Source organism: Danio rerio, chromosome 10, assembly GCF_052040795.2.
Source record: "Danio rerio strain M-AB ecotype USA chromosome 10, GRCz13ab, whole genome shotgun sequence".
Classification (NCBI taxonomy): Eukaryota; Metazoa; Chordata; class Actinopteri; order Cypriniformes; family Danionidae; genus Danio; species Danio rerio.
In genome coordinates this window covers 42,887,501-42,915,383 of record NC_141030.1, presented here as the reverse complement: position 1 = coordinate 42,915,383, position 27,883 = coordinate 42,887,501, and the positions used below count along the sequence as shown (strand labels likewise).

The following is a 27,883-nucleotide window of genomic DNA, read 5'->3' as shown; positions in this document are numbered from 1 at the left end:
ACTGTCACAGTGTTTAGACGACAGAGACGCCACGTTGTGTTGGCAAAACAAGCGTGAAGTGTTGCTTTTATAGTTTGCTGCAGTTAAGTTTTGTTTTCATTTTCTCTCTGTGAGAGCTTATCTGGAGTCACGTGTGGATTAACAGTGTACGCGACGCTCGACAACGATAACTTGCGTGTCTAAGGAGGATTATTGTTTACCTGAGAGCTGTTCTCATCTACAAATGCTGAGATCCGGATTCGCTTTAGTATCCTCTTAATAAAGACGCGGCTCTAGTTGCTGTGGATTGTTCTGTCTCTACAGATTTGGTAAGTGAGCGACCAGTGCTCTTTGTTTATTCAGTTTGTTCGTATCGAACTAAGTTAACTAGTGCACAGAGTGTAAACAGGTTAGCACTGCAACCAAACTATAACCTCGTGTAGGGTTTTTACCGCATTTAGTGACCGGAATAACACACGCGGGTTTCTGACGCCACCTTCCGAGTGCATCTAAGTTTCCGGGAAATGCTGAGTTTTTTTCTCTCATTCGCCGTGCGGTATCAAACATTGCATGAAAAATACACGCTTAGAGCAGATCCTCGAATCAAATATCTCGTTTGTTGCGAGGGACATGAATGAATTCCCTGCATGAAAGAGCCAAACTGCAGTTAAAGTCCACCATTTAATAATTTGGCAAATAATTCGACTACAGATGTCCATGTAAACATAGTCACTTTGTCCCCTGTGTGTGTGTGTGTGTGTGTGTGTGTGTGTGTGTGTGTGTGTGTGTGTGTGTGTGTGGGTGTGTGTGTGTGTGTGTGTTTTGACTCTGAAAGTCAGCGCGCCCAAATAGACACTCCCACACCATACCTCTTTTCTTCCTCCGACACTCCCCCCTAAACAAAGCTGGACACGCCCACTTTTCTGACTTTTTCCAAAGTAGAGGTGTGAAAACACCCTGCTGAAACGAGGGGGTTTCATGGCCCTTTAAGAAATGTGTTGGTTCAACTCATTTTAAATCAACTCATCTTTAAACAAGCAACAAAAGTCATTTTTTAGGTGCAGAAATTCCATTCCATTATGCAGCAACTAAATAAAGGTTACCAGGTCTGCTACTCTGCATAAGCTGTCAGAGAGCTGGTCGAAAGTGTCCACAGTGCCGGCGCCGGGAGGATGAGAACACACTCTGTGGACCAGAAACTCTGCTTCTCGTAGCGCCTGATGTTGAGCCACCTGAAAACCGGCAGGAGCGCTGAGCTCCGACACGCCAAACAGACCCTAGGAAAACAGGTCAGTTTGTTTGGTAAGTCAGTTTAGTATAGGAAGTTGGTTTAGTAAGTCAGATAAGACTGTCATTAATAATAAATCTAAAAATTAATCCAAATTTGTCATGAGTGCAATTAGGGCTGCCCCCAAATAGTCGACTAAACTTTAGTCGATATGAAGAGGGCTTGGTCGAATACATTTTCATTAGTCGGTTAGTTGCAAAAAAAAAAAATCACGTGAAATTACGCAATCAAGGGCTGCGCAGTCAGTGTATGACATCAGCAACGAGAGATCAACGCCTAACGCCTAAACGCCTCCACTGTATCCCTTCCACATCCACTCCATCAGAGCGCATCTTTTCAAAGGCCGGCTTCATTGTGAACACGTCGAGAAGCTCCCTTCTTCCCAGCAATGTGGACAAGCTGGTGTTCCTCTCACATAATATGAAAAAAATAAAATCGAATTGAAAGCTTAGGTAAGAATGCTTAATTTCCTTTTTGTAGTGTTTCTGTTTGCTATCCGTTAGGCTATATATATATATATAAAAAAACGGGTATTTTATTTTTATATCGGGTAGGCTATACAAATAAATAAATACATATTATTTTTATTTTTTCATTTTTATATAATGCAGAAGTTGTTTTTTATTCTGTTAGAAAAATTAGTCTGATGTTTTTAATTTGTTGTTTCAGGTCAAGACTCATCCGTCGTCTTAAAGGCAGTTTGTGGCTTTGCTCTAATATTTTTGATTTGTATTAGTGTTCTTTAAATTATTTGTTCCACATTTTGTCGTAAATATAGTTGTTTTAAACAATTCAATCATAATTAGGCTGTTAATTTGTTTGCTGCCTTCTTTTTTTATTCTAAGTTTTGGTGTTGTGCGATGTGCATTTATTAAGTTGTTCATTTTTGTTAATTTTCCTTTTGAACAACATAAAAATTATATAAATTTAAATTTTCCACTGTATTTTATACCAAACTGCGTTTTTGCTACAGTATTTATTTATTTATTTATTTATTTTTTTGCCTCGTTTTGTACTAGGCCTAAGTTGCTAATAAGTTTATTTGATTTATTTTAAAAAACGAATTTTAGTTTATTTTATTAAAAACTTTTTTTTTTTTTTGTTTGTTTGTTTGACATGTAACTGTTACAGTTTGTATTTTTGATAATAAATTATTAAAATGCACAGGCAGTCTGATTGCTGTTTTTATGTCATAATTAGCCTATAACGTTCTGGTCACTGATTTTTGTGTGTAAGCACTGTATTTAAACGCTTTACTATTCCGTTTTAAGCGCTTAATTTTTGTTTTGAATGCGCTAATATCATGCTTTAGCATTTTCTGTCACGTGGAAGTGTTAAACTTCAACTTGAACTATATTCCTAGTATATACGCAAGTTATTATATTAATATCATAAATGAACGATTATTTGATTAATCGCTAAAATGCAGGAATGTTAGTCGACTACGAATATCTTTAGTCGGGGGCAGCCCTAAGTGCAATCAGATTTTATAGTTACATTTTAAAGTTAAGCACCTTTTAGCTGGTGGTTAAATACATCCAATAGTCTTATATAGTCAATAATAAAGATAATAGGTTTATTTTACAAATATGAGTAAAACCTTTGTTTTGTTTTTCTAAATGATTCATTTATAAAATTAATTAAATTTGTGGTGCTCCATTGAAGTGGGCAGAGCAAAAGATCTATTTAGCTGTTTGTTCCTTAATATGACTCTGAGACTCTGAAGGTGTTTTGTCTGCTGCATCATGGGTAATGTAGCTTTTTCACACAAATGTCTCTATAGCAATCAGTTAACACTACTGTAAAAAAAAAAAAAGTTAACTCAATGGGAACAGACGGGTTAAGTAAAATCATATACAACCAAATACAAACAGCAGGTTTGGTCACACTTTATTTGGATGGTCCATTTGTTGAATTTAAGTTACATGCCAACTAATTCTCATTAGATTATAAGTAGACTGTTAGGTTGGGGTTAGTGTAAGTTGACATGTACTTGCAAAGTTTCTTATAGTCAGTTAAATGTCTGTTGATGGAGCAGTATCAACAGATATTAAGCAGACAGTCTACTACTCAAATGGACCATCAAAATAAAGTATTACCGCAGATTTTTCTATATTACATTTCTAATATTATTAATATTATTATCTTTAATGTAGTTTTTACTTCTGTAACCCTGACGGAGAGCTCTTTAGGGAAGAAAAGACTGCAATTTCAGTTTCATAATGCATTTAATATGCTATAAGTATGATGTGCGTAAACAATATACAGTGCTCGGCATTAAGAGCACACCTCCTTTTAAATCTGAATATTTCTAGTCATTTCTCAGTGTATATAGCCAACACTGTATCTGTGTTCGCAGAAATCCACAGATTTTCAGCTGATCATTGAGTCTATTCATTAGTGTAAATGTGTGAAAATGTATATTTATTCATTTTTTAAATTAATTTAAGTAATATTCAATCACTAATTTTCTTTTTGGCTCAGTCACTTTATTAATCACAGGTCGCCACAGCGGAATGAACTGCCAACTTATCCAGCACATGTTTTACACAGCGGGTGCCCTTTTTATAGATATGTTATATGAGAGACTTGCTTTGTTTACCAAATAATTGGATTTAGATTAATTTGCATTGTAAACATTTAATAAATTTTAAAGAGGTTTAGATATATTAAGGTATCATACACTCAGAAACTAAGGAACATGGTGGTACAAATAATGTTCCTTAAGAAACAGGTTGTAAATTTGTAAAAGTTGTACCCTATATGGTACAGAAAAGTCCTATTATGATAGTGTTCTGTGCGTTTTATGGTACAATTGAAGTGAAGGTGCAAAATTGTTCTCAAAAAAAAAAGGTACAAAAGTGTTGGACAACTCCTTTATTACAATATCTATGAAAATAAATATTACTGGAAGTGATTTTGTGAATAATTCCCATATTAAAACATGAATCATCATTTAAAAGCATGTTTAAAGACACTCATAAACATTATTTAAGTTCTTTAAAACAAACCAACTGGTAAAACAAAACTATAGGTATTGTAAAACTAAACATTTAAGATGTTTTTAATACACTTTTTAATAAATAAAATAAATGAATACATTTTCAGTATGGATATCCGCACCTTTTGACGTTTGCTTTCCACTATACGCACGCGAGCTGGCAACAGTCCTGCATATGGAAAGTGTTCATGCAGACATTTTACTATTGTAAAACTAATCAAACACTGTGCATATCTCATTACAATACTTTTGCATTGTGATAATTATATTTGAAAATTAAGTCAATTAAATGAACTTTTTAAGTGATTACAAAGGTGTTGTGTGAAAATTGGACAAAAAATGTTTTATATTGTACATGGGAGAATGTGTTTCTGTAACATTCTTGTGAAAAGAGTTGTGAAATGTTTAGCAAATAGATCTTTTGATTTATGTTCTTTATTGTCTTTATTGTATTGTTTTGGTTTATATTCTTTATTGTAAATGGAAAAGGTGCATTCACACAAAAATAAACTTTTTTAAAAAACATTGTTTAAAAATGTGTTTGTTTTATATTTACTGAAAATAAATCGACAGATTTTGGTTATAGCAAAATGGTTAAATAGTTCTTGAAGGAACACATTTGACACAGTTAAGGTACAAAGTGTCTTGTCACTGTAGTGGTACCTTTATGGATCACATTTCTAGTTTTGATGAAGGTACAATATTGTATCTGCATGTTTTAAAAAACAAAGGTACATTTTGGTTTCCCATGGTACAAATCATGTCCTAAAGGTCAATGGTACAAATTAGTTTTTTTTTTGTCTTAAGGTTACATAAAAAGGTAAAGCCCCAGTGACGATCAATTTTTCGGAGAGTGTATATTAAGATTTTAGTTATGATACTCCTAAAATAATTCAACATAAATCAGCAGAAATAGCAAAACAAATTTCACACATTCTGTCCGGCCCGACCAATATGTTTTGGTGCATTTAAATAAAACAGATTTATTAAACACTTATATCCATTAAAATAAGAGTTTGGCCACCGAACACATTTACAAATAGAAAGATAATACATTTAAATTCAAACAATTTACAGATAAAATATAAACAAAACAAAAAAAAAATGTACCTGATCTTTTTTATGTTTCTCTTGATTTTATTTAATATTTTCTTCTAACTTCTGAATTTGGCTGTACTTATTTGAGTTTTTTTCAGTTCCAGTTTTGGCTTAGGTACTGATTTATCTAATGTATATGCACAAATATATTATTGTAAAATATTAATTAAAAGAGATCTGTGAGGGGTGTCCTCGTTCATGCTGAACACTATATATATATATATATATATATATATATATATATATATATATATATATATATATATATATATATATATATATAGCTTTTAACGATTTAAATCCATAATAACATTTTGTTAAGACAAAATGGCTGTACTTGCAAGTACTCATTATCACACATTATAAAAGCCTCTTTATAAAGTATTATATAACAGTCTCACCACATTTTTCTGCAAATGTTCCAGTCGCTGGTGCTGAACATTGAACGCGGCTCCAACAGCAGACCAGGTGTTGACGCTGCGTCTGTAGAGCGCGTGCACGCAGCGCATCACTGATCATCACAGTCAACACTACTAACAAGCATTACAGCAGCAGCTCGTGAGAAACTGCGCTCAGAAACAGCCTCTTGCAAACTATTATGCAAACATAACTAACTAAAGTTGCCCAATTCGCTAATCTACGGAGCTCAGCAGTGGATTTGACCTCTCATCCAAAAAACAACCGTAAGATTTCACTTCAGCACTTTCTATAGCGAATAAAAGCGTCCACGCGTAAGCTTCAGATTTATAATTCTGAAACTTGTTTTATATTAATGTTGCTCGTAAATTGATTTAATAATACAACGATATATAAGAGTTACTTCTGCGTGTTTTGCTACATTATAAACCAACGAAACTGTGCGGAGCTTGCGTAAATGTCGCGTGACGTAAAGCTCAGTAAATAAATCCGACCAAAGCACCAAACAAAAGGTCATTTCCACTGGTCAAAATGCCTCACACGAAGATTAAACTTTGTTATTTGAGCTAATTGAAGGCTTATTTAGTCATCTGAAGAATTAATGTCCATTCAAAATCAGAAAATAAAGAGATTACGTCGAGTACTGGCCAAAGAGTCATCATCATAAGCCACTTTGAATTAATTACTGTGTTTTGTTTCGTGAAAAGTTCATAAGCAAGTAAATATCCGCTTTTAATTCTCTTCCAGTTCTAAATGCTTTAGACAAAAACACACTGAGTCCTCAAGGACAGACAAGTTCCACCATTTCCTTATATTTTATGTAATTTTAGGGGTCAGATGGGTTTGTTTTGTAATCTTTTAAACAAAAGCTCATGTGGGAATCCTGTCAGCAGCATTAGCTTTACAAACCCACATTAAAAATAGCAGGAATGTGGCTCCAAACACAAATTTCAGACACTCCCTCGCCTGAAGCTGATCTGTGTTGGAGAATATAAAGAGAAAGCCTTATGGCAAACACTTTCTAGGTCATCACTGTCAAAGAGAAGTTTGGCTGGAGATCACATATGGTGGGCAACTGCTTATCCGTTCATCTTATTAGGCCGTTTCTCTGTTTTCTTATGGGAACAGAGCGACTGTTGATGTCACGTCTTGTGTCAACAGGTGCTGTTTGTGACTCAGATCCATCTGTCTCACATCTGATTTGATCATTACAATACGCACATTCAGTACAAAGAGGCTTTTGACTAATAATGGGGAAGTTATGTATGATTTTGCTTTTGTACATAATCATGTTTATCATCAAATGGGTAGTGTAAGACTTCACTGGAATGGATGTCAAAGTTCACTGTAAAAATGCTGGGTTTCACACAATTCCTTCATGTTGTCCCTACACCATGTCTCAAACCCGATACCTGGAGGGCCACAGCTCTTCACATTTTGATCACTGAAAAAAATATTCAAAAATGATTCCTTGGATGTACTAAAAATTTTTATGTTAAGAGGTTGTAAACAATTTATTTGGGCTGAATTTAAACAAAGAAATTAAGTTGAACATTATTAAACTTAATTTGTTTGTTTAAATTCAACACAAATTGTTTGCAACAGTTCTGCATGCAACACTTTTTTTTACTAGAGACGTGTGAGTTGGAGGTGGTTGGAGATAAAATATGCAGAGCTGTGGCCCTCCAGGAATTAAGTTTGAGACCATTGCGGGCCTACACAAATTAAGGTAACTTAATTGTTTCTACACATTTAAGTGCATTGAACATAAAACAATTAAGTTGTCCTTAAAAAAGCTCAAGAACTGTGTTGATTCGGCTCATTTTAATTAAGTGTTTTGAACAAGCAGCAAAAAAATATTGTTTGAGTGTTGTTGCTATTGTATTTAAAGGGTTCGTTCACCCAAGAATTGTTATTGTCATCAGTTTATTGGTCTCATGTCATCCCAAATATGAAATAATTTTGTTTCTTCTTCAAGATATTTTTAATCAGCCATCATAATGTTTCTGTTCCCTATTAAGTCTAGTCATCATAGCTTTAAAATTATTGCAAATATAAATCCACACAAATTAAGTTCAATCCAATATTAGGTTAAATTCAAATCCAAAGCTTCTAGAAACATTAGCACTTAATAAATTATATATATATATATATATATATATATATATATATATATATATATATATATATATATATATATATATATATATATATATATATATATATATAAATAAATAAATACTGTTTATTTTAAAAGACTTAAAATTTAAAAAACTATAGATACCAAGAAAGGTAAACCATTTAAGTTACACACCAAAATTATTATTTAAAATGTCTACATTTATGTTTCTAAACATGTACCGTGGTAATATTGGGGTTGTTTCTGTATCTTCAAGACACTACTGCAGGGTTCATTAATATTCATTAATTAATATTTGCAATTTTGTAGCATTCTTGTAACATTTATTAGTTTAAAAAGTTTTAGTTTAAAAAACAGAGTTAGCAATTGGAGTTAATAAAATGTATACAGTGCTCAGCATACATATGTACACCTCATTTTGAAAATGAAATTTGTATCCAGTACTCTTATAATAATTAAAAATTAAAGTTACAGACCAAAATTCTTATTTAAAATGTCTGTTTATGTTTCTAACAATGTACCATAGTAATATTGGGGTTGTTTTAGTATCATCAATACTCATTATTTCATTAATATTTGTTAATTAATATGAACAATTTTGTAGCATTCTTGTAACATTTATTAGTTTGTATAAAAGTTTTAGAGTTAGCATTGGGGTTTAATGAAATTTATACAGTGCTCAGCATAATTGAGTACACCCCATTTTTAAAAATAATCTTTTTTATCCATTTCTCAGTTAATATGGATATTATATATTAGTGCATTTGAACAAAACAGATTTATTAAATAGATATATTTATAGAAATTATATTTTAATCCCCAAACATCATTAGAAATTTTTGCTAAATATTGCAAAAAAGAATTACAAACTACAACATTTCCACAAAATTGTAAATATTTTTGTTTCTCTTGATTTTTGCTATTTTTAAAAAAGTTGTATTAAATATTTTTCCCCAACATATAAATTCGGGCTACTAATTTTTAACCATTATTATAAGTTATTTTGTTAGATTAGCTCTAGATTTGGCTTCAGTACTGACTAATCTAATGTATATGCACAAATATAATATTGTAAAGCTTCTTTTAGAAAATATTAATTTAAATGAGAGATTTGTGGGGGGTGTACTCATACATGCTGAGCACTGTATAAAAATGTGTGTATATTTTATTATTTGTACACAATTTAATTAATATTGTCACTTTTAAAAGTTACTATAGATACCGAGAAAATGAAAAAAATTAAGTTACATACCAACATAATTATTTAAAATGTCTATGCTTGTGTTTATAAACATGTACCATGGTAAAATTGGGGTAGTTTTAGTATCTTTAAAACAGTACTGTAAGATTCATTAATACTTACTAATAATTTATAAGCATTGGGGCTATAGATTAAATATATACGAATAGTTCAGATGCAAAAACCTTTAAATGCAATCTGAAATGTTCCTCTAAAATGAGCATTTATCACTTTTATAGCAAAGAAAAAAGTCTTTTTCATGGTCTTTAAAGTGAAATAACTACACATAAAGAGGTCTAAGAAAAATGACAGAAAATTTCAGATGGCATTTTGAGGTTTTTCCATCTGAACTCTCTCTCTCTCTATATATACGTTTTTAATAAAAGGTAAGTTAAAAAAAGTTGGCATTGGGGCTTAATAAAATCAGTTTTTGTATATTTTGCAAATGTGTATTTAATTTAATTCAGAAAAATGTATAAAACTATAATAACCCTTTATAACCACGATACAGGCATATTCAGACATATTGCTAACTGCATATGTTTGGATATAATCAAGCATAAATATTTTAAAACAAATACAACTAAACTGACAATAATGAATGTAACTTGAAATCAAAAGGAGAACAGGGTATCACAACTGATTTTATTGGTTTGTTTTATCGAACCATAACACACAGAGATACATCTATAAACAATAATCAAAAGAAACTGTACATTTATACTCGATATCTAAGTCCCACAAAAATATTGCTACTGCTGGTCAGAACGCTTTACAACTAAAGAGATCTTACAAGTAAAGACTCACCATCATTCATCTCCAATTAACCTTTTTAATAATGCGTTTTGGATATTAAGAGTATGCAGAAATTCATCCCACGTCTGTTATCGGTACCATAACACAAACTGGACTCAAAGCCCACAAAACCGTCTTTTATTAGATTTTTTTTTTCACAGCAGTTTTACAAATTTATTGCGGTACTATCACAGAAGAGACAAAATCAATACACACGAAGCACAGGCCTGACATGAACTCCAGAACTAGAGAATATGTTTATTTAGCAGAAATGATTATGGAGAACTGCAGTTAACATATGAAACACAGCTTACAAACGTTCTACAAGTAATCTTTCGCCTTATAAACAATAAACAAAGAGTTATTTGCCCACCCCCTCCCTCCGCCCCTCCCCAAACACACATTACAGGTTACACACACACAAAAAAAAAAAAAAAAAAATGGGGGGAAAACCAAAATAAAAACCAAAATCCCTCATAGAGCCAATGGAATGTTAGTCATTCGGACAAGCTTGATAAGATGTCCAGCTGTCTGTGTAAACGACATGCCCAAAAAACCTACCCCTCTACCTCGAAACCTTGCTTTGAAAGCAAGAATGGAGAGGAGGGGGAAAAAAAATACGCCTGTCAACATTTACGATGATGGTAGTTTTTGTTTTCTGCCCAATGTAAAAATGCTGGATATGATGACGTCACTTTCAAAATGTTTCTTTTTCTTCCATAAAAAATGTGTCTCTACAATCAAACTACTAAAAAACCTGCCTTTAGAAAATAGTAGATAAAAATATTCCCCTGAATTGTACAAGAAAAGAGGTACAGGGAGTGCTGGTAAAAGATGAGACCTCAGCAGAGTTATTCCCCGTCTTCTTTCTTGTCGCCGTCTTCTGTTGCCGATGCCTGAAAGAAAGCATCATTGTTAGCCTTAAATTTAATTTAGGGAAATATTTACGTCAAAGTTAACTCCCTTACATCATCGTCAGCTTTTGTTTCTCCGTTTTCTGCGGGCACCTCCTCTTTCTTCTCCTCCTCCTTGGGCTCCTTGGGTTCCTTTGTTTTCTTAGGTTTGGCAGGGGCCTTCTGTAATGTACAGTTATTTTGCTCAATTATAGTCTGTGCATTCATCAAATGCATCTTTTATAGTTTTATTTTAAACAAGTTCTTACCTTTGGCTTGGGCTCTGCCTTTGGGGGTGCAGGTTTCTGAAAACGAAGAGAGTAATAACACATCAATTAATATGTAAACAACTGGGAATACTTCCTATAGCTGTTGAATATATGTGAATTATATACATTTAAAAAGTATACTCACGTTTACCAACCTCTCTGACCTTCTTTTAGGCTGTAAGTCAATAAGGGAGTTAAAATGTTTTGATTCAGTTTGATATATATTTTTATTTCTAAAACTTTTTTCTACACTATAAATAGTGAAATCTGCTTACCTCAGAGACTTCAGCGTCATTGTTCGCCTGTGGGCAGAAAAAATTAAGTGTTATAACATAACTGTATATTTATAACACCAGTTAGTACTATAAGGATGCTTATTAATTTATTGGAAAATGCATTTTAAGTTAAATCAGATTATTTCAATTGCATTAAACAAACAAACAAACAAAAATGTTGCAACTAGTGATTATAAACTTTAATTAACTATAAATAAGGCGATTAGTTATCATAACAAGCAAACACGTGGTTCCAAATCTAATTAAGTACTTACATTTAATAAAATAATAATTAATAGTATCCACAGTTTGCATAAATAACTATACATATGTATAGCGAGTCTTTAACGTTACAAAACAGATAGACTTGATTCACTTTCAGTCAAGTAAGTTAATAACTTGTGGTTTCGAAATAAAATAGTTTTATAAAGTGCTCTGTAGAAGTTAATAATATGAATAATTATGAAAATACATCCACAGAAAAGTTTTTTCTTTAAAACCTGTACAAGTCGCGAGTGTTTTGATTCACTATGAAACGAACCGACTCATATGAGTCAATCGCTCGCGAACAGATCTCCACTCTGCATTCATTCAGAGGAATCGGCTCATATGAACAGCTCCTCTTAGTATTGAACAACCCCTGAAAATGCAGCGTGTTAAAAAGAATCTAATCATACGAGCTGTTCGTTCAGATATAATTAAATGTATGTTGTGTGTTATACTTTCTTTTTAAAAACACATCCCACAAGTACTTTAGGAAATTCCTCATTGTTTATGTCCTGCTTCTGTTCGCTCGCTCCGCTCGTTTTTATTGCAGTGCTGCGCGCACCGCCCCCTTCATGCACACCGACTCATTCAACGCTGATTAATGGAGATTTGCTCTCGCCCCACCGACCTCGCTCCATGACATTCCCGCCATTCACTTTCAAACACAACATCCCGACGTGCACAGCCGCGAGGAAAAAAAAACACCACAGAATATACCAGAAGAATAGGAAACACCAAACACTGTGCAAGAACACCGCCATTGCATAATCCGACGTTTGCACGACCAAATGTATCGAGACCCAATCGTGCACTAAAGCCCCAATGCACGAATTAAATCCCTCATGCATGACTATGAGCTGCAGGATAAAATATCGCACCGTCTGTCGCCATGTATTGAAAAGCCACAGTGAGTTTAAATCATCGGGGTTGCGCGCAAGGGCAGCCATGACACTAAAAAAAAACCCCGAGCCTTCACAAAGACACATATATGAACATTTTCAGAATGATAAGTAAAATAGAGCATGTAATAAATAAATAATTACACATTGAATGCAACAATTTGATTCGCAGCCCAGCGCGCAACAACCTCTAGTTTTAAAGACTGTAAGATGCACATAAACGAAAACTAAGATTGCTACACCCCCTTTGTCTGATGCATGTCGATAGATGGGTCTATTTGTAAACAAAAACACGACAAATGTGGAATATTTAATTATGCACTAATTATATCACACATCCGCGTATGCATTAAAACGTTATGTTAAAGGGGAAAAAATCTCAGTCGCGCGCTCTCAAATCAAAACACGCGTTTATTAAAACGCAGAACTCTGCAAACACCAAATCGCGCGCATACCATTGCAAATTAATTTTAAAATGCGCGTGTTTGCATGCATGTATCTGTGCACTATTTGTTTAATTCCTTTTAGTCTTTTTAACACCACATATTTTATTAAAGATGGTGCCTGGAGAAATTAAGAAACCAATGCGCTACTTACTTTGCTCCTTTTAGGCATGGCTGTAGGTCTTCTCAACGCGCAAAAAAACGCAAAACGCACGGTTTTAACGCTGAAAAAACAGTCGACACTGTGTTGAGCTCGGTAAAGACTCACACAGTAGGTTTGATCACAGTATAGGAAGACGTTAACGCTCGTCCGAAACAAAAACCTGCTCAAACCGGATTGGATTCTCCTCCTCCTCCTTCTTCTTCCCTATTCAATTCATCACAGGCCTGTGACAGCGAGTTCGCGATTCGCACTATGGTGAAGTCTCGCCTCATGCATATTAATTAGATCATGATGACGTTTTTCGCGTCCGTCCAGTCACATTCTGTCATTAATATTCATAAGCCATGCCATATTGCTAGTAGGATTCGCTTATTGGATAGCAGACTAGCGTCCCCCTTGCCAACGACTGCCTTTCAACGAATCAGAGTGAAGTTAATTAAATATTCATAAGGTAACTCTTTTCCATAGTACGACTGTATAATCCGTTTCTCCGCCTCCTGCTCCCGGTGATTGGCCTGCGGAGACCCACAGCACATTTTCAAATCATAGCAAGACACCCGTGTGGAGGTTTTTGCATGCCAAACAGTTGAATATTATTTGTTTTTGCAATGACTTCGAGCTATCAGAGGGAGGTTATCTTCATTCTGATGTCGATTATAAAATGTTAGGAAATTCAAAGTCAGATCCTCATCTTTGATTTAGGTGCGATTAGATCACAAGCGTTGCGCAACCGTAGGTTTTTCCTTTTTTTTTCATGGATTCCAGATGTGTGTGTGTGGGTTATTTTGGGAGCTGGATTTGAAATGGACCTCGGAGATGTTGTGCTTTTAAAGCCCCCGCGTGCATGCAAAGGTTTGCAGGAGAAAATGGCGACTGTGCACAGAAACATTTCACTTGTGTGGCACATAACAAAATCCACAGCACAAAATCCTGCTGCATGAATCTATACACAGCCCCTGTGGATTTGTTTCTTTTCTTTAGGTGTTTTGTTTTTGCTGTTGATGTGAACATGATTGTAGAAAAAAAAAAAAGAAAAATATAGGCTACCATGTTATGTAAAAAAAAGATTCACTGCCCACTATTAGAAACTAGAAATACCACAAAGCAGCTACAAAATAGGGCTGAAAACACCAAGAACAGAATTTTTATATACAATAATGACTTAAAATGCATTAATAGTCCTAATTTCATAATATGGAAAATGGAATCGAAATAAAGGGGAATTTTGATATACCTGTTAGGGCTGCACAATATATCGTTCCAGTATTTATATTGCAATGCGAGTATCGATCATTGGCTCTATGCACAACTAGAGTTTTAAAGCCAGTCCGCTTGTTAAGTGGTGACGTGTTTGTGACGTATGTATACTGTTTCCGGGTCCAAGCCGCCACTCAATTGAGTGGAGAAATCATTCGTTTATGATCACGTTTTATTCCTATCACACATTAAAGTTAATTTTATATAAAATCATATTGTACACAACAATCTCTGGGCTTGCTGCATAACAAATACCAACATTTTAACAATTTATTAAAAATTAATCACTTTCTGGTCATCGGATATTAGGCATGGACATATATACTGCGATCGTGATTTTCGAAAGCCTTAAATCGCTTTGTAAACGTTTATTATTACCATTTCATGAGTCTCCCCATTCAGTTAAATAGAAGCCGTTTCGCGTGATGTCACATTTAACAAGCGGATGATAAACTTCCGTTGAAAGCTTAATGTGATGTTGTTTTTAAAGCATTGATGTTGTGATGTAATTACAATACATTCAGTTAAATAGACTTAAGCATTCATTTAGTTGTTCAAGCCTAAAACGAGATGAAAGACCATTGTAACCACTAGCGCCGTCAGTAGCAACCAAAATCTATTGAAAATACTGGGGTAAAATAAACTCATATTTTAAAGGCATGGCGGGGGGAAATTTAATTTAATGCAGTGCTTTTTGTCTGATCTGAGACCCACTTCATAACGTATCACCAACAGGCAGTGAAAATTGCAGATTTTTAAAGAAATCAGATCTTAAACATGACAGTATTGTAATGGAAAGACAGTTAATCAGAAGCCCTTGGGCTGCCTGGCTGAAAATTAAAAGTCTATGTGCATGTAACCCATAATCACATCACAAAGATCTGCAATGTTGAGTCTGAATGGGTTATATGCACAGTGTTTTGCAGCCAACGGTAAAATTCTGGTGAAAGGTAATGTGTCTATTTTAAAGCTTATAAGGTTCCTTTTACAGCATCAACATCATATCTTAATTAAAATACAATCAGTTTAATAATCTTAAGCATTCGTTTAGTTGCTCAAGCATAAAATAGATGATAGACTCGAATGTAAACTCTGTGAGGATCAGCAGGTTAGCGCAGAAACTCTATTCAAAATACTGAGGTAAAATAAAATGTATTTTAACGAGAAGAAGGGGAAAATGGAGTTTAATGCGGTGCTTCTTGTCCGGTCTGAGACCCATTTTATATATAAGACAGTGATAATTGCTTATTTTTAAAGAAAGCAGATCTTAAACTTGGCGATTTTGTAATGGAAAGACAGCTCAGCGTAAGCAGCCTGAAGATTACAAGTCCATTTTAAAAGTACATACAGGACAGTTGACCATACAGGAGCTACAGAGACTAATTTGTGGAGTCACTGCTATCAATATTAGAGTGAAAGTTTATCGTTTGCATGTGTTTTTAAAGCCTTGGAATGAGCATTTCAAGAGAGTTTGGACACAAAAATGTATGATGTTTGGAGATGTAACAAAGATTAATTTCTTTGTGTTTCTTTCATATCGATAAACTTCCGATAAACAGTTAATGTGATTTTTATCAATTTTATACGGTTCTACTTACAGCATCGATGTTGTAATGTAATTAAAATATAATCAGTGAAATAGACTTTGGCATTCATTTAGTTGTTCAAGTGTAAAACGAGAGGAAAAGCCGTTTACATGCACATACTGTACCCGTCATGATCAACAGGCTAGCACAGAAATTCCATTGAAAATACTGGAGTAAAATAAATTTTCAAATTTTAAAGACACGGCAGGGAAAAATGTAATTTAATGCAGTGCTACTTGTGCATTTTGAGACCCACTTCATATCTGATATCAATCAGACAGTGAAGATCATTGATTTTTAAAGAAAACAGACCTAAAACAGGCCGATTTTGTAATGGTATGCAGTTCACTGGACCCTGGAAGTGTTCGACCCAGGTTACTAAAAATTAAAAGTCCCACTGCATACTTCTGCATATATCCTATTGTATTTAATTATTTATATAATTTATGGAAAAAGCTAAGTTTTTTTTACTTAGTATTTTTGTCTGGTTTCTAGTCCAAATATCTACATTTCAGTGCGAAAATAAGATTATTTTACTCACCCCATTGGCAGATAATTGAGCTTGTTTTTTTTAAAGAAAAAACTCCTAATTTTGACTAATTTCTTCTGAAGGCCAAAACAACTTTTTACAAAACAATTTTTACTTGACCTAAAATAATTTTTAGATATTTGGACAAGAAACGAGACAAAGCAAAGTAAGAATTTTATCATTTTTTGCATTTTGATTATTCAATTAATGTACCTGGATATTGGTAAACTCAGAAAACGGTCAAATAGAGCTATTCAATCCATTTGTATGTCACAGAATTTATAGCAAAAAAAATAAAATATCGCAAAAACAGATTTTTCCAATATCCTGTAGCCCTAATATCTGTCATAAAATGTTAAAATCCATGCCCGTTTCAACTGTTAATGTAAAAACTGAGAATTAGATGGGCAATGGTGTACACAAATAAGTACATTTTAATTATTATTATCATTTCCCTTTTATTATAGGACTAAAACTGTTACATTAAGTATGAATCACTGTTCTGTTTTGCTGTAACCCATGTTAGCACTGCACAGTATGCACATCATGTATATAATAATACTCTGGGAGATATGTGTGTCTTTTAACCCAGGCACCACCTTTAAATAACCTGCAAATAATTAGTTAAGATAAAAAACACAATACAGTTTGCATGTTCTCCTCGTGTTTGCGTGGGTTTCCTCCTGGTTCTCCAGTTTCCCCCCACAGTCCAAAGACATGCGGTTTAGGTGAATTAAATGAACTAAATTGGCCATAGTGTATGGGTGTGTTTGTGAAAGTGTATGGGTGTTTTCTAGTACTGGGATGTGGCTGGAAGGGCATCCGCTGTGTAAAACATATGCTGGATATGTTGGCGGTCCATTCCACTGTGGCGACCTCTGATGAATAAAGGGACTAAGCCAAAGGAAAATGAATGAATGTATGAAACACAACATATAATAGTGTGTATGACCCAGAGTTCTTGGACCGGCTTATGGCTGAATATAATTCTGTTGAGTATAAGAAGTACAGATCTAGGATTTTCCAGGGTGTTCTGAGTCTTTACATTTTAAAGAAGGTGTTGATTTATGGTTTCTGCACTATTGCTATTCATTTGTTAAAGTTCAAATGAGGGGCTTTTGTATTGGGTAGTTAAAGGAACCACCGGGTCAGTCCCTAAAAACTAACTCGGAGCCGCTTGAGCCATTTGATTAGTTGCATTTGAACATTCAGTTGAATCTTTATATTGATGTAAGCTGATCAATAGTGACATCAAACAAGTTAAGCTAAGAAGAGGACACAACACCGTTTATGCCTTTTAACATTTTAAAATACTGTGCTGGGGTTTCAAAAAGCATGCATTCATCCAATCAGCATGCACTTAAGTCACTGGATCATATTGTGCTGGGTCAAACCCATTCTGAAGTAGACGATTTTTAAGTTAACTATTAAGTGAATAGGGCTGTAAGAATTTCACAGGGCCAATAGAAACTTTACATGGTGGCTCAGTGGTTAGCACTGTAGCTTCACAGCAAGAAGGTCGGTGGTTTGAGTCCTGACTGGGTCAGTTAGCATTTCTGTGTGGAGTTTGCATGTTCTCCCTGTGTTTTTGTCCTTCTTTTAAACACAAAAGAAGACGTCCTAATAATAGGCGTTAGAATGTGTTTACCAGTCAACAAACTTTACATTGGCTAGCTGTTTCAGTCTACAAATTAATTTTTTGGAATCAGTTTTTTAATTCAATTTCTAGGATGTTGCCTTTTCACATGCTAGAGTGATCTGTGTGGTTTTTGTCGATATTGCTCTGCGTTTCTTTGGGTTGGATTTCAAGAGTTCACACTTAGATATTGCTTGACAACTGTAAGCAGGTTTGGCATGCTGTCCCGGGAGAGAACCCTGAGCTCAGAAATAGTTGAGCCTAGGGCTCCCGCCAGGTTCATAGAGCATGTGAGGGGAGTATGAGATCAGATGGTTCACGAGAGCTCCCCTTTTTTGTAAAGGAGAAAAGGAGGAGAAAGGGGGTGGATGGGGGGTTTCTTCGGAAAACGAAGATAAGGGAGTAATATCTAGGCTACTTATAGTGAGTTTGGATGAATCTGATTGGCTAATTAATAAGTGTAGATAGGTGGCCAGCTGCAGTCAATTATATCACGTGCTCCTCTCGAAATTAGTTTAAAAACTTCACTTAATGTCGTAGTTCACCCAAAAATCCATTATTGAATTGGTTGATTTAAGGTTGAATTTAGCAATGTTGATTTAGTTGATTTAATATGAACGTAAAAACTCTGTAAAACAGTTAAGTCAAGTTTACTGTAATCATACTTTTTTGTGGCTAAATAAACAGAAAATTAAGCATAAAACATTTCACATTAAACAGATGGGGCCTCGGAGACACAACTGTTGCATATAAAAAATTATAATAGAGACTTTACAGATTACCAACGGCAAATGAGAGTTTGAATATGTTTCTACAAATTACAGATTCGCATTGGCAGGCTGTTTCTGTCTGCAAATTACAATTTTCTATGAATTCAATTTCTAGGATGTTGCCGTTTCACATGCTAGAGTGATCAGTGTGGTTTCTGCTTTGTTGATATTGCTATGTGTTTCTTTTGGGTTGGATTTAATAGGATAGTTCACCCAAAAATGACAAGTTCGCCATCATTTACCCTTCCTCCACTTGTATTTTTTTTTCTGTCAAACACAAGAAAAGATGTCCTAACAATGTTGTAAACGGGTAGCCATTAATGAATTGGTTGATTTAATGTTAAATTTAGCAATGTTGATTTAGCAATAGCTCTGTAATCCAGTCAAATCAGGTTTATTGAAGTCGCACTTTTAAACTGAAAATTTAGCACAGAACAATTCTGCATTAAAATTGTAGGGCCCCTGAGACACAACTGTTACATATACAAAAAATAAATGTAATGTAAAATAAAAATTCCCAAAGACAAATAGGCGTTAGAAGGTGTTTACCAGTCAACAAATTTTACATTGGCTAGCCGTTTCAGTCTACAAATTAATTTTTGGAATCAGTTTTTTAATTCAATTTCTAGGATGTTGCCTTTTCACATGCTAGAGTGATCTGTGTGGTTTTTGGTTTGTTGATATTGCTCTGCGTTTCTTTGGGTTGGATTTAATGTTGTAGTCCACCCAAAAATCTTTTACTCTCCCTCCACTTGTTCCAAACTAGTATTTTGTATTTCTTTTAAACACAAAAGAAGACGTCCTAATAATGTTGTAAATGGGTATCCATTATTGAATTGGTTGATTTAAGGTTGAATTTAGCATTGTTGATTTAGTTGATTTAACATGAACGTAAAAACTCTGTAATACAGTTAAGTCAAGTTTACTGTAATCATACTTTTTTGGGGGCTAAATAAACAGAAAATTAAGCAAAAAACATTTCACATTAAACAGATGGGGCCTCGGAGACACAACTGTTGCATATAAAAATTATAATAGAGACTTTACAGATTACCAACGGCAAATGAGAGTTTGAATATGTTTCTACAAATTACAGATTCGCATTGGCAGGCTGTTTCTGTCTGCAAATTACAATTTTCTATGAATTCAATTTCTAGGATGTTGCCGTTTCACATGCTAGAGTGATCAGTGTGGATTTAGATTTGTTGATATTGCTATGTGTTTCTTTTGGGTTGGATTTAATGTTGTAGTTCAACCAAAAATCTTTTACCCTCCCTCCACTTTTTCCAAACTTGTATTTTGTCTTTCTTTAAACACAAAAGAAGACGTCCTTATAATGTTGTAAATGGGTAGCCATGAATGTCTGTAATATCTCTTTTTTTTGCCAACAATGGATGTCAATGGCTCCTAGTTTCCAACATTGTCATAAAATGGGAGGGAGGAGGGTGCCATTCATTTGTTAAGGTGTTTTGAATCATTTGCAATGCATTGCGGTGTGGTTCCTGGGGGTTCCATTGATGTGTAAATAGTTAGCTCTAAACACATACAATATAATGTGATTTCTGGACCTTTAAAATCATGACATCAGTGCATAAAGCGTTATAACCAGAACATCTGCTTTTAAGGTTTTCACTGAAAAACCTCTGGTCAGACGAACATCATGAAAACCATTTCATGCCCTCATGTCTGCTATCTGCCTGTCCAGACCTTTGTGATTTCATGGCCAGATCTCAGCACCTCCCTTCACGCCGGTCCCCTCCCCCATGAAAACATTACACCCCCTTCTATAGGCAGCTGTTTGAGGCGGGAAAGTGTGGTGAAGTTGTGTGTGCTCCTGCAGGACTGGGATGGGGGTGGGTGCAGTAGGTGTGGCCGCTGAGTTTCAGATAACAGGTCGAGAAGCCTTTGACTGTTGCCATCCTTAAAGCTTCGGTTAAGACAGGAAGGAAAGGGGCACTCGAGTGATCTGTGCTGCACACGATTACAAACCTGCTAACCAAACACGCATGTGAGAGTGAGATCATTGCGCATGTGAGATTACATCACAGAGAAAACACACAGCAGAGTGTACCATGAGACCTTTGGCAGTCATTTGAATGCCCTAAGTGTTTGTTTTACACCTACATGCTGCAAATCTGCATGTGTGAATTTGCATGTGTAAGAATTCCAGAGGTTCTGAGGATGGTCAATCTATACGGAATCTCAGTGGTTCATTATGGTGGCTTGAGAAAGCTGTTCTGGTACTCTACATAAACGTCTTCTTTTTTCTTCTGAGACTATTTTTAAGTGTATCTCCTCCTAAGCCTTCAATCTACATTCTTCAAACTTTTGTCAGACCTTCAAACTGGTCTGACTCGGGTTGCTATGTCTTTTCTAACTTATTCGACTTTTGGTTTTCCAAAAAACGACCCAGAAAGTTCCCCAAAGTCCCATTGACTTAACATTGGGTCAGACTTGGTGAGCTCATAACTCTGCATCAGACTGTCACACAGACTAGATTCTGGCCTCATTCAACTTAGTCTAGCCAGCAGCCAACCACTGATGACCTTTAAAATTCCTAACCACTCCCTAGCAACCAATTTCAGCATCCTAGCAACTGTCCCCTAGACTTCCATTGTAAAAGACTGTCATTGACTTAACATTGAGTCAATCTTTGTGAGCTCATAACTCTGCATCAGACTGTCACACAGACTAGAGCCTGGCCTCCATCAACTCAGTCTAGCCTGCAGCCAATCGCTGATGACTTTGAAACTTACTAGCCACTCCATAGCAACCGATTTCAGCACCCTAGCAACTGTCCCACAGACTGACTAGCTATTCTAACACATGCTAATATTGTTAACATCCTACTGGCATGCTCATCTGGCTATAAACATGCTAGCAACACGCTAGTGACATGCTAGCACATGCAAGTTCATGCTAACAACATGCTAATTAATGCTAGAAACAAGCTGATTCATGTTAGAATCATGCTAGTAACATGCAAATTCATGCTGAAATCATGCTAACAAAATGCTAATTCATTCTAGTAACATGCTAACTCATGCTAGAATCATGCTAACAACATGCTAATCCATGCTAGAGTCATGCTAAAACATGCTGATTCATGCTAGTAACAAGCTAATTCATGCTAAATTCATGCTAGAAACATGCTAATTCATGCTAAAATTATACTAGTAACATGCTAATTTATGCTAGAATCATGCTAACAACATACTGATTCATGCCAGTAACATGCTAACTCATGTTAGAATCCTGCTAGTAACATGCTAATTCATGCTAGAATCATGCTAGTAACATGGTAATTCTTGTTAGAATCATGCTACCATGCTAATTCATGTCAGAATCATGCCAACAACATGCTAATCCATGCTAGAATCATGCTAATCTCATGCAAATTCATACTAACAACATGCAAATTTATGCTAGAAACATGTTAACAACATGCTAATTCACATTGGAATCATGCTAACAACATGCTCAATGTTGCTAGAATCATGCTAATAGTGTGCTATTTTGTAATGCTATCATGCTAACAACATGCTAACTCGTGTTAGAAACATGTTACTTCATGCTAGAATCCTGCTAACTCATGGCAGTATCATGCTATTACAAACCTCAGATCAACTTTAAATCTTTTTTTCTGGCTTGCTTCACCCTTTACAGTGGTCACATTGTTGACTGCAGGGATGTTAAACATTCTTTTAGCCAATTTGATGCCAATTTGATACCAATTTGATAAATAAACTGCTTCCAAAAGGCTTTCTCAAGCCACCATAAAGTTTGTCCTCAAACTTTACTATCTAGTGCTATGCATTGTGTGAGGTGTTTTCGAATGCAGCGTCTATGGGACTGGACATTATTTTCTGGCTGCAGTTTTCAGCCTCACACAATTGTTTTTTTCCCCCATTTTCTGAACATTCCTATAACATCATCATGAAGTTTTTCTTTTATTATTTGAGGAGATAAGATAAAAAAAAAAAATGATTTGTTGTACACTGCACTCTAAGGCCCCGTTTACACTAATGCGTTTTAGTTTGAAAACGCATAAGTTTTGCTACGGTTACGCCATCCGTTCACACTACGCCGGAGTTCTCGAGCGCCGAAAACGGAGCGTTTCGAAAACGCTGGAGAGGCCGTTTTCATTCTAAAACGCTGCTGCTCCGTCTCAGTGTGGATGGGGAAAGACGGAGACATCTGAAAACGGAGACGGGGCTGCAGACATTCGCCTCTCTGATTGGGGCTTTTCCTCAATATTAAGTAGCCTAACACACAGTTCAGTCCTGAATCTTCTCCGTGTAAGTTCAGACTTCGCAAGTTTGATCAAGGCTGCATCTCTTCTTCTCAGTTTGATATGGAAAACATACCGAGGACACGCGTCAATCTTCACAGGGAACCATGTACTTTATAACTTCATTCACATCACCTTGGCTACGTTGTTTCACTTTCTCAACAATAAAATGTAAACATGATTTAAGGAACTGCCTATTTTCATTTTAATATTAGCAACTTAGACAGCAGAAATGTTGAGGCGTCGTGCTGCATAAGATGAGCGTCATCTTCACTGTGCATATTTATAACAAAACGGAGCCGATAACAACTACCTCCTTTCAATTTCAGTGAAAATACGAAACACAGCCTCTCTTTTGCTGAATATCAGTTTTAATAATCGATAATGGCCATTATAAAAGTATAACATACAATAAGTTTATACATTATAGGAAATAAAGGCAAGCGATCAGTCAATATACAGAATGTAGGCTACGTGCTTACATTAATCATTAACTTATCTTTGCGCTCAGCCAAAACACGTTACCTGAGAACAAGTAATAGATTCCAATGACCAAAGTCAGGGAATATGTCGTTAGATAAAGACAACAAGATAAATGAAATATCACGTTTAATTAATATAGTGAGATTAGATCCAGCGGGAGATGCTTGATGAGAAGTCCGACTAGCAGAGCTCTCATCTGGGTAGATGGGCTCCAGCGATTGCCAAAGTGTGTGTGTGTGGTCACGTGATGTGCGTTTTCAGCGTTTTGGTGTGGACGGAGAGCAGTTCAGAAACGCTGGGTAAAACGCGAGTGTGGACGCGGATCGTTTTCATTCTAAAACGTCGTTTTAAAACTAAAACGCACTAGTGTAAACGGGGCCTAAGCTTACCTACAATGCAGACTTATGCTACTGAGGAGCCTGGAAGTGTGAAAAGCGTCTGTTGCTGTTAGGTTTTTGGGTGTTCTGGGTCACAGGGCACTGCTATGTATGCATGTTTAGTTCAGGTAAGTGTTTGGTGTTTTGGGTGGTTTCTAACTGTTTTTTCTATGTGTTTGCTTTAGTGATCTGGGTTGTTTGTAGGCAGGGGCGTAGCACCAAATGTTGGGCGCTGTAACACAACTATAGATTGGCCCCTCAAAACACAACACTTTGTCAAAAACATATAAAGTGCATTAATTTGAACTATTATTAGCATATTATATAAATGTATACCTATTTAATTTGGTCATGTTAACATGATAGATTTTCACTTATCAGTAGACCCACACAGAATCTGTGCCTGCAGAAATCCACAGACTTTTGAGCCCTTGTATCATTCAGCATATTTATTTTGATAAATGTGTGTAGAAATATATAAATATATTTAATCTGTTTATATATATATTATATATATATATATATATATATATATATATTAGTAATACTATTGAATAGTATGCAAATGTTTAGATCAGGGGTCTCAAGCTCAAATTTGGCGGGGGGCCATATCAGTGACTTACAATTCATATAGGAGGACCATTTTAAAATTCTAGGACACAAAAAAGTTGAAACCTGCATAATTTATGCACTCAGACATTCTTCCCTGGAGTATCAAAACTCCTTTTTTTTCTTGTTCTACATATTAAATACACTCTTGTAATAATGATAGGCATTCATTAATTCATTAATTCTATTTCTAGCTTAGTCCCTTTATTAATCTGGGGTCGCCACAGTGGAATGATCCGCCAACTTATCCAGCACACGTTTTTTACGCAGCAGATGCCCGTCCAGCTGCAACCCATCTCTGGGAAACATCCATACACACTCATAAACTATGGACAATTTAGCCTACCCAATTCACTTGTGCCGCATTGCTTTGGACTGTGGGGGAAACCGGAGCACCCGGAGGAAACCCACAGGAACGCAGGAAGAACATGCAAACTCCACACAGAAACTGAGCCGAGGTTCGAACCAGCGACCTTCTTGCTGTGAGGCGACAGTACTACCTACTGCACCACTGCTTCGCCCCACATAAATACCAAATTAAGAAAATTAAATAAATAAGAACATGACATCAGAATAACTGGATACAGATGAGAAAAAATTATTATAATTAAAATAATAACAATGAATTAAAAAAAACCTTTTGATCAGATGGTAAATGTTACAGGTTGCCAGCACCAGCTGTAATATGCACGCCTTGATGTAATCAAGAAAGGAATTCCAAGTCTTTTAAAAGTTATCTAGTGAGCGAGAGAGTGAGCATCTCAGCTTTTCAAGTCTGATACAGTAAAAAATGTCCTGTATCCACTTGTCATGGGAGGAAGTGTGTTCACATTTTAAAAGGATGGCACGGCTGGCTAGAATTGTGGTAAAGGCAAGAACCTTGCTGTCACGGACTGTCAGATCAGGCTCTTTGGCTTTTAATATCAAATGAGAGTCATGTGTCTTTTGTATTTGTCCTTTGTTTAAGATGGCGTATGTGTGTACAGCACGTTGGTAAGCACTTGTTGTTTTTAAAAAGCGCTTTGTTAATAAACTTTGACTTGACTAATAATATCTCTGGGGGCCCCTAAACGCCGTAGGCCCTTTGAATCGTCCTAACTTCCTCCCCTACCAGCGCCCCTGCAGATCATAAATAAAAACATATATACAGTTAGACTTTTTCATATATGTCATGTGTTATGCTTTTAGTTATTATCTCTACAAACATTCCACATAAATATGCAGCTTTATTTCTAATTTTACAAAGAAATAGCAAGAAATAAATAAATAAAAGTCTGCAGATTCTGTCTGGCCCTGTTTATTAGTAAATCATTATGTCCCCTTCCTCAAATAACTCAGCATTTTTAGAGTGATTGTTTTTTTTTTTTTTTGTGCTATATCCTCCTGAGACCCAAATAATTTTTATTTATTTAATCTATTTATTTTCTGTTATTTCCGACATTCTTTGGGTTAAAAAAAAATTCTACAATTTAGAGTTTGGACAGTTTGTTTTTATTTTTCATTTTACAACATGTCCACTGCAGTGGACCACAGGACCATTTTAGCTCGAAACGACAACACTCAGACAACAAAACTGTACAGTATATGGCTGTAAAGGGAATATTAATCCAATATTAATGTAACAAAAACAAAACAAAAGCCATTTTTTCCCTTTTGTATTGAAATTCCTGAAACAGTTTAGTTCAAAAGAGATCCGAACTCAAAAAAAAAAAATAAATAAATAAATAAAATAAAAGATAAAAACCTGCTGAAACATCCAGCTTAAACCAGCCTAGGCTGGTTGGCTGGTTTTAGCTGGTTGACCAGCCTGGTTTTAGAGGTGTTTTGGCCATTTCCAGGCTGGTTTCCAGCCATTTCCAGCCTGGTCTTAGCTGGTCAGGCTGGAAAATTACCTGCCAAATCCAGCTTAAACCAGCCTAGGCTGGTTGGCTGGTTTTAGCTGGTTGACCAGCCTGGTTTTAGAGGTGTTTTGGCCATTTCCAGCCTGGTCTTAGCTGGTCAGGCTGGAAAATGACCAGCCAAATCCAGCTAAAACCAGCTTGACTAGCCTGGTTTAGGCTGGACATAGCTGGTTTTGGCTGGACTACCAGCTTGGCTAGGCTGGTCAAACTGGTTTTAGCTGGTCATCTCCCAGCCTGACCAGCTAAGACCAGGCTGGAAATCAGCGTGGAAGTGGCCAAAACCCCTTTTAAACCAGGCTGGTCGACCAGCCAAAACCAACCAACCAGCCTAGGCTGGTTTATGCTGGATTTTTCAGCAGGAAAAAAAAGTGATGTTTATCCAAAACAAATTTAACATAAATGCAATTTAAAACTGATTGTCATTCTCTAATTGTCTATAATTCTCTAACTGTCAGAGTCTCCCTCGACTATCTTATAACGAATCCTCTCCGCTTCAGTTCTGCCTCCTACAACATGCAGTCATGGATTACATTGAGATGGTCCTGGTGTACACTATAGTGGACACTTAAAAAAGGATGATATTTTGAAACACAAAAAAGTCAACAGCTTTAAGCTAAATGTATTGTTCCTGACACTTAAATAAACAAATATATATGTAATAACAATAGTAAAAAAAAAAACATTTTAAAAGCTACATTTGACATACCTCTCTTCCATAAAATGTGCTTTTTTGTATGTCGGCCATTTTGGATGCAATGTAAGAAGTAGTTCCTAGCATGCCAGCCAATCAAATGACATATCACTAGAAAGCTCAGGATGTCCAACAGGACTAGACAGAGTAGCTAAAAAAATTCAAAGAAAATTCATGAAAACACACTATGGCAGGTCTGGCCAACCCTATTCCTGGAGAGCCACCTTCCTGCAGATTTCAGTTGCAACCCATATCAAACACACCTGAACCAATTAATTAGGACCTGATCACCACGTGATAATTACAGGCAGGTGTGTTTGATATGGGTTGCAACTGAAATCTGCAGGAAGGTGGCTCTCCAGGAACAGGGTTGGCCACCCCTGCACTATGGGGTCTCAGGATGATATAGTTCTAGTGTGTTGCGATGCATTTTCTTAAGTGTTGTTTATTTGTGTTATTGTGGCTGTGGGATTCTAGACTTTCTTATTTTTTTCCCTGCTGCAATGCAATTGTGTTTTGCAAGGAAATAGTTTGTTGTTTTGTAAAGTTTAGAGACTGCATCGTGAGGATCGCTACGAACAGATTT

The 27,883-nt window shown here is 35.6% G+C and overlaps 3 protein-coding genes across 9 annotated transcripts in view; 1 reads left to right on the top strand and 2 right to left on the bottom strand.

Annotated features, from left to right (window-relative positions):
* Nucleotides 1-6,059, bottom strand: part of mipepb (mitochondrial intermediate peptidase b) — a 31,834-nt gene extending 25,775 nt beyond the window's left edge. For all 4 annotated transcript variants that reach the window (XR_015501525.1, XM_087271376.1, XM_087271377.1 and 1 more), the window contains exons 1-2: nucleotides 5,768-6,059; nucleotides 1,083-1,256 (exon numbers count right to left, since the gene is read on the bottom strand). Coding sequence is in view for 2 of the 4 variants with exons in the window: in XM_087271376.1 (XP_087127502.1) it covers nucleotides 1,083-1,256; nucleotides 5,768-5,875 (282 nt within the window). In the remaining 2 variants the exon portion in view is untranslated. The remainder of the gene's footprint in view (nucleotides 1-1,082; nucleotides 1,257-5,767) is intronic.
* Nucleotides 6,060-7,416: 1,357 nt separating this feature from the next.
* igsf5a (immunoglobulin superfamily, member 5a) overlaps nucleotides 7,417-27,883 on the top strand; it is a 59,809-nt gene continuing 39,342 nt past the window's right edge. For all 4 annotated transcript variants that reach the window (XM_087271505.1, XM_087271498.1, XM_087271504.1 and 1 more), the window contains exon 1: nucleotides 7,417-7,512. The gene's annotated coding sequence lies outside the window, so the exon portion shown is untranslated. The remainder of the gene's footprint in view (nucleotides 7,513-27,883) is intronic.
* Nucleotides 9,790-13,398, bottom strand: hmgn1b (high mobility group nucleosome binding domain 1b). Its single transcript, NM_001386720.1, is given in 6 exon segments — nucleotides 9,790-10,854; nucleotides 10,927-11,034; nucleotides 11,121-11,156; nucleotides 11,266-11,295; nucleotides 11,396-11,422; nucleotides 13,159-13,398. Coding segments are annotated over 6 exon segments (264 nt in total). The 5' UTR covers nucleotides 13,177-13,398; the 3' UTR covers nucleotides 9,790-10,809.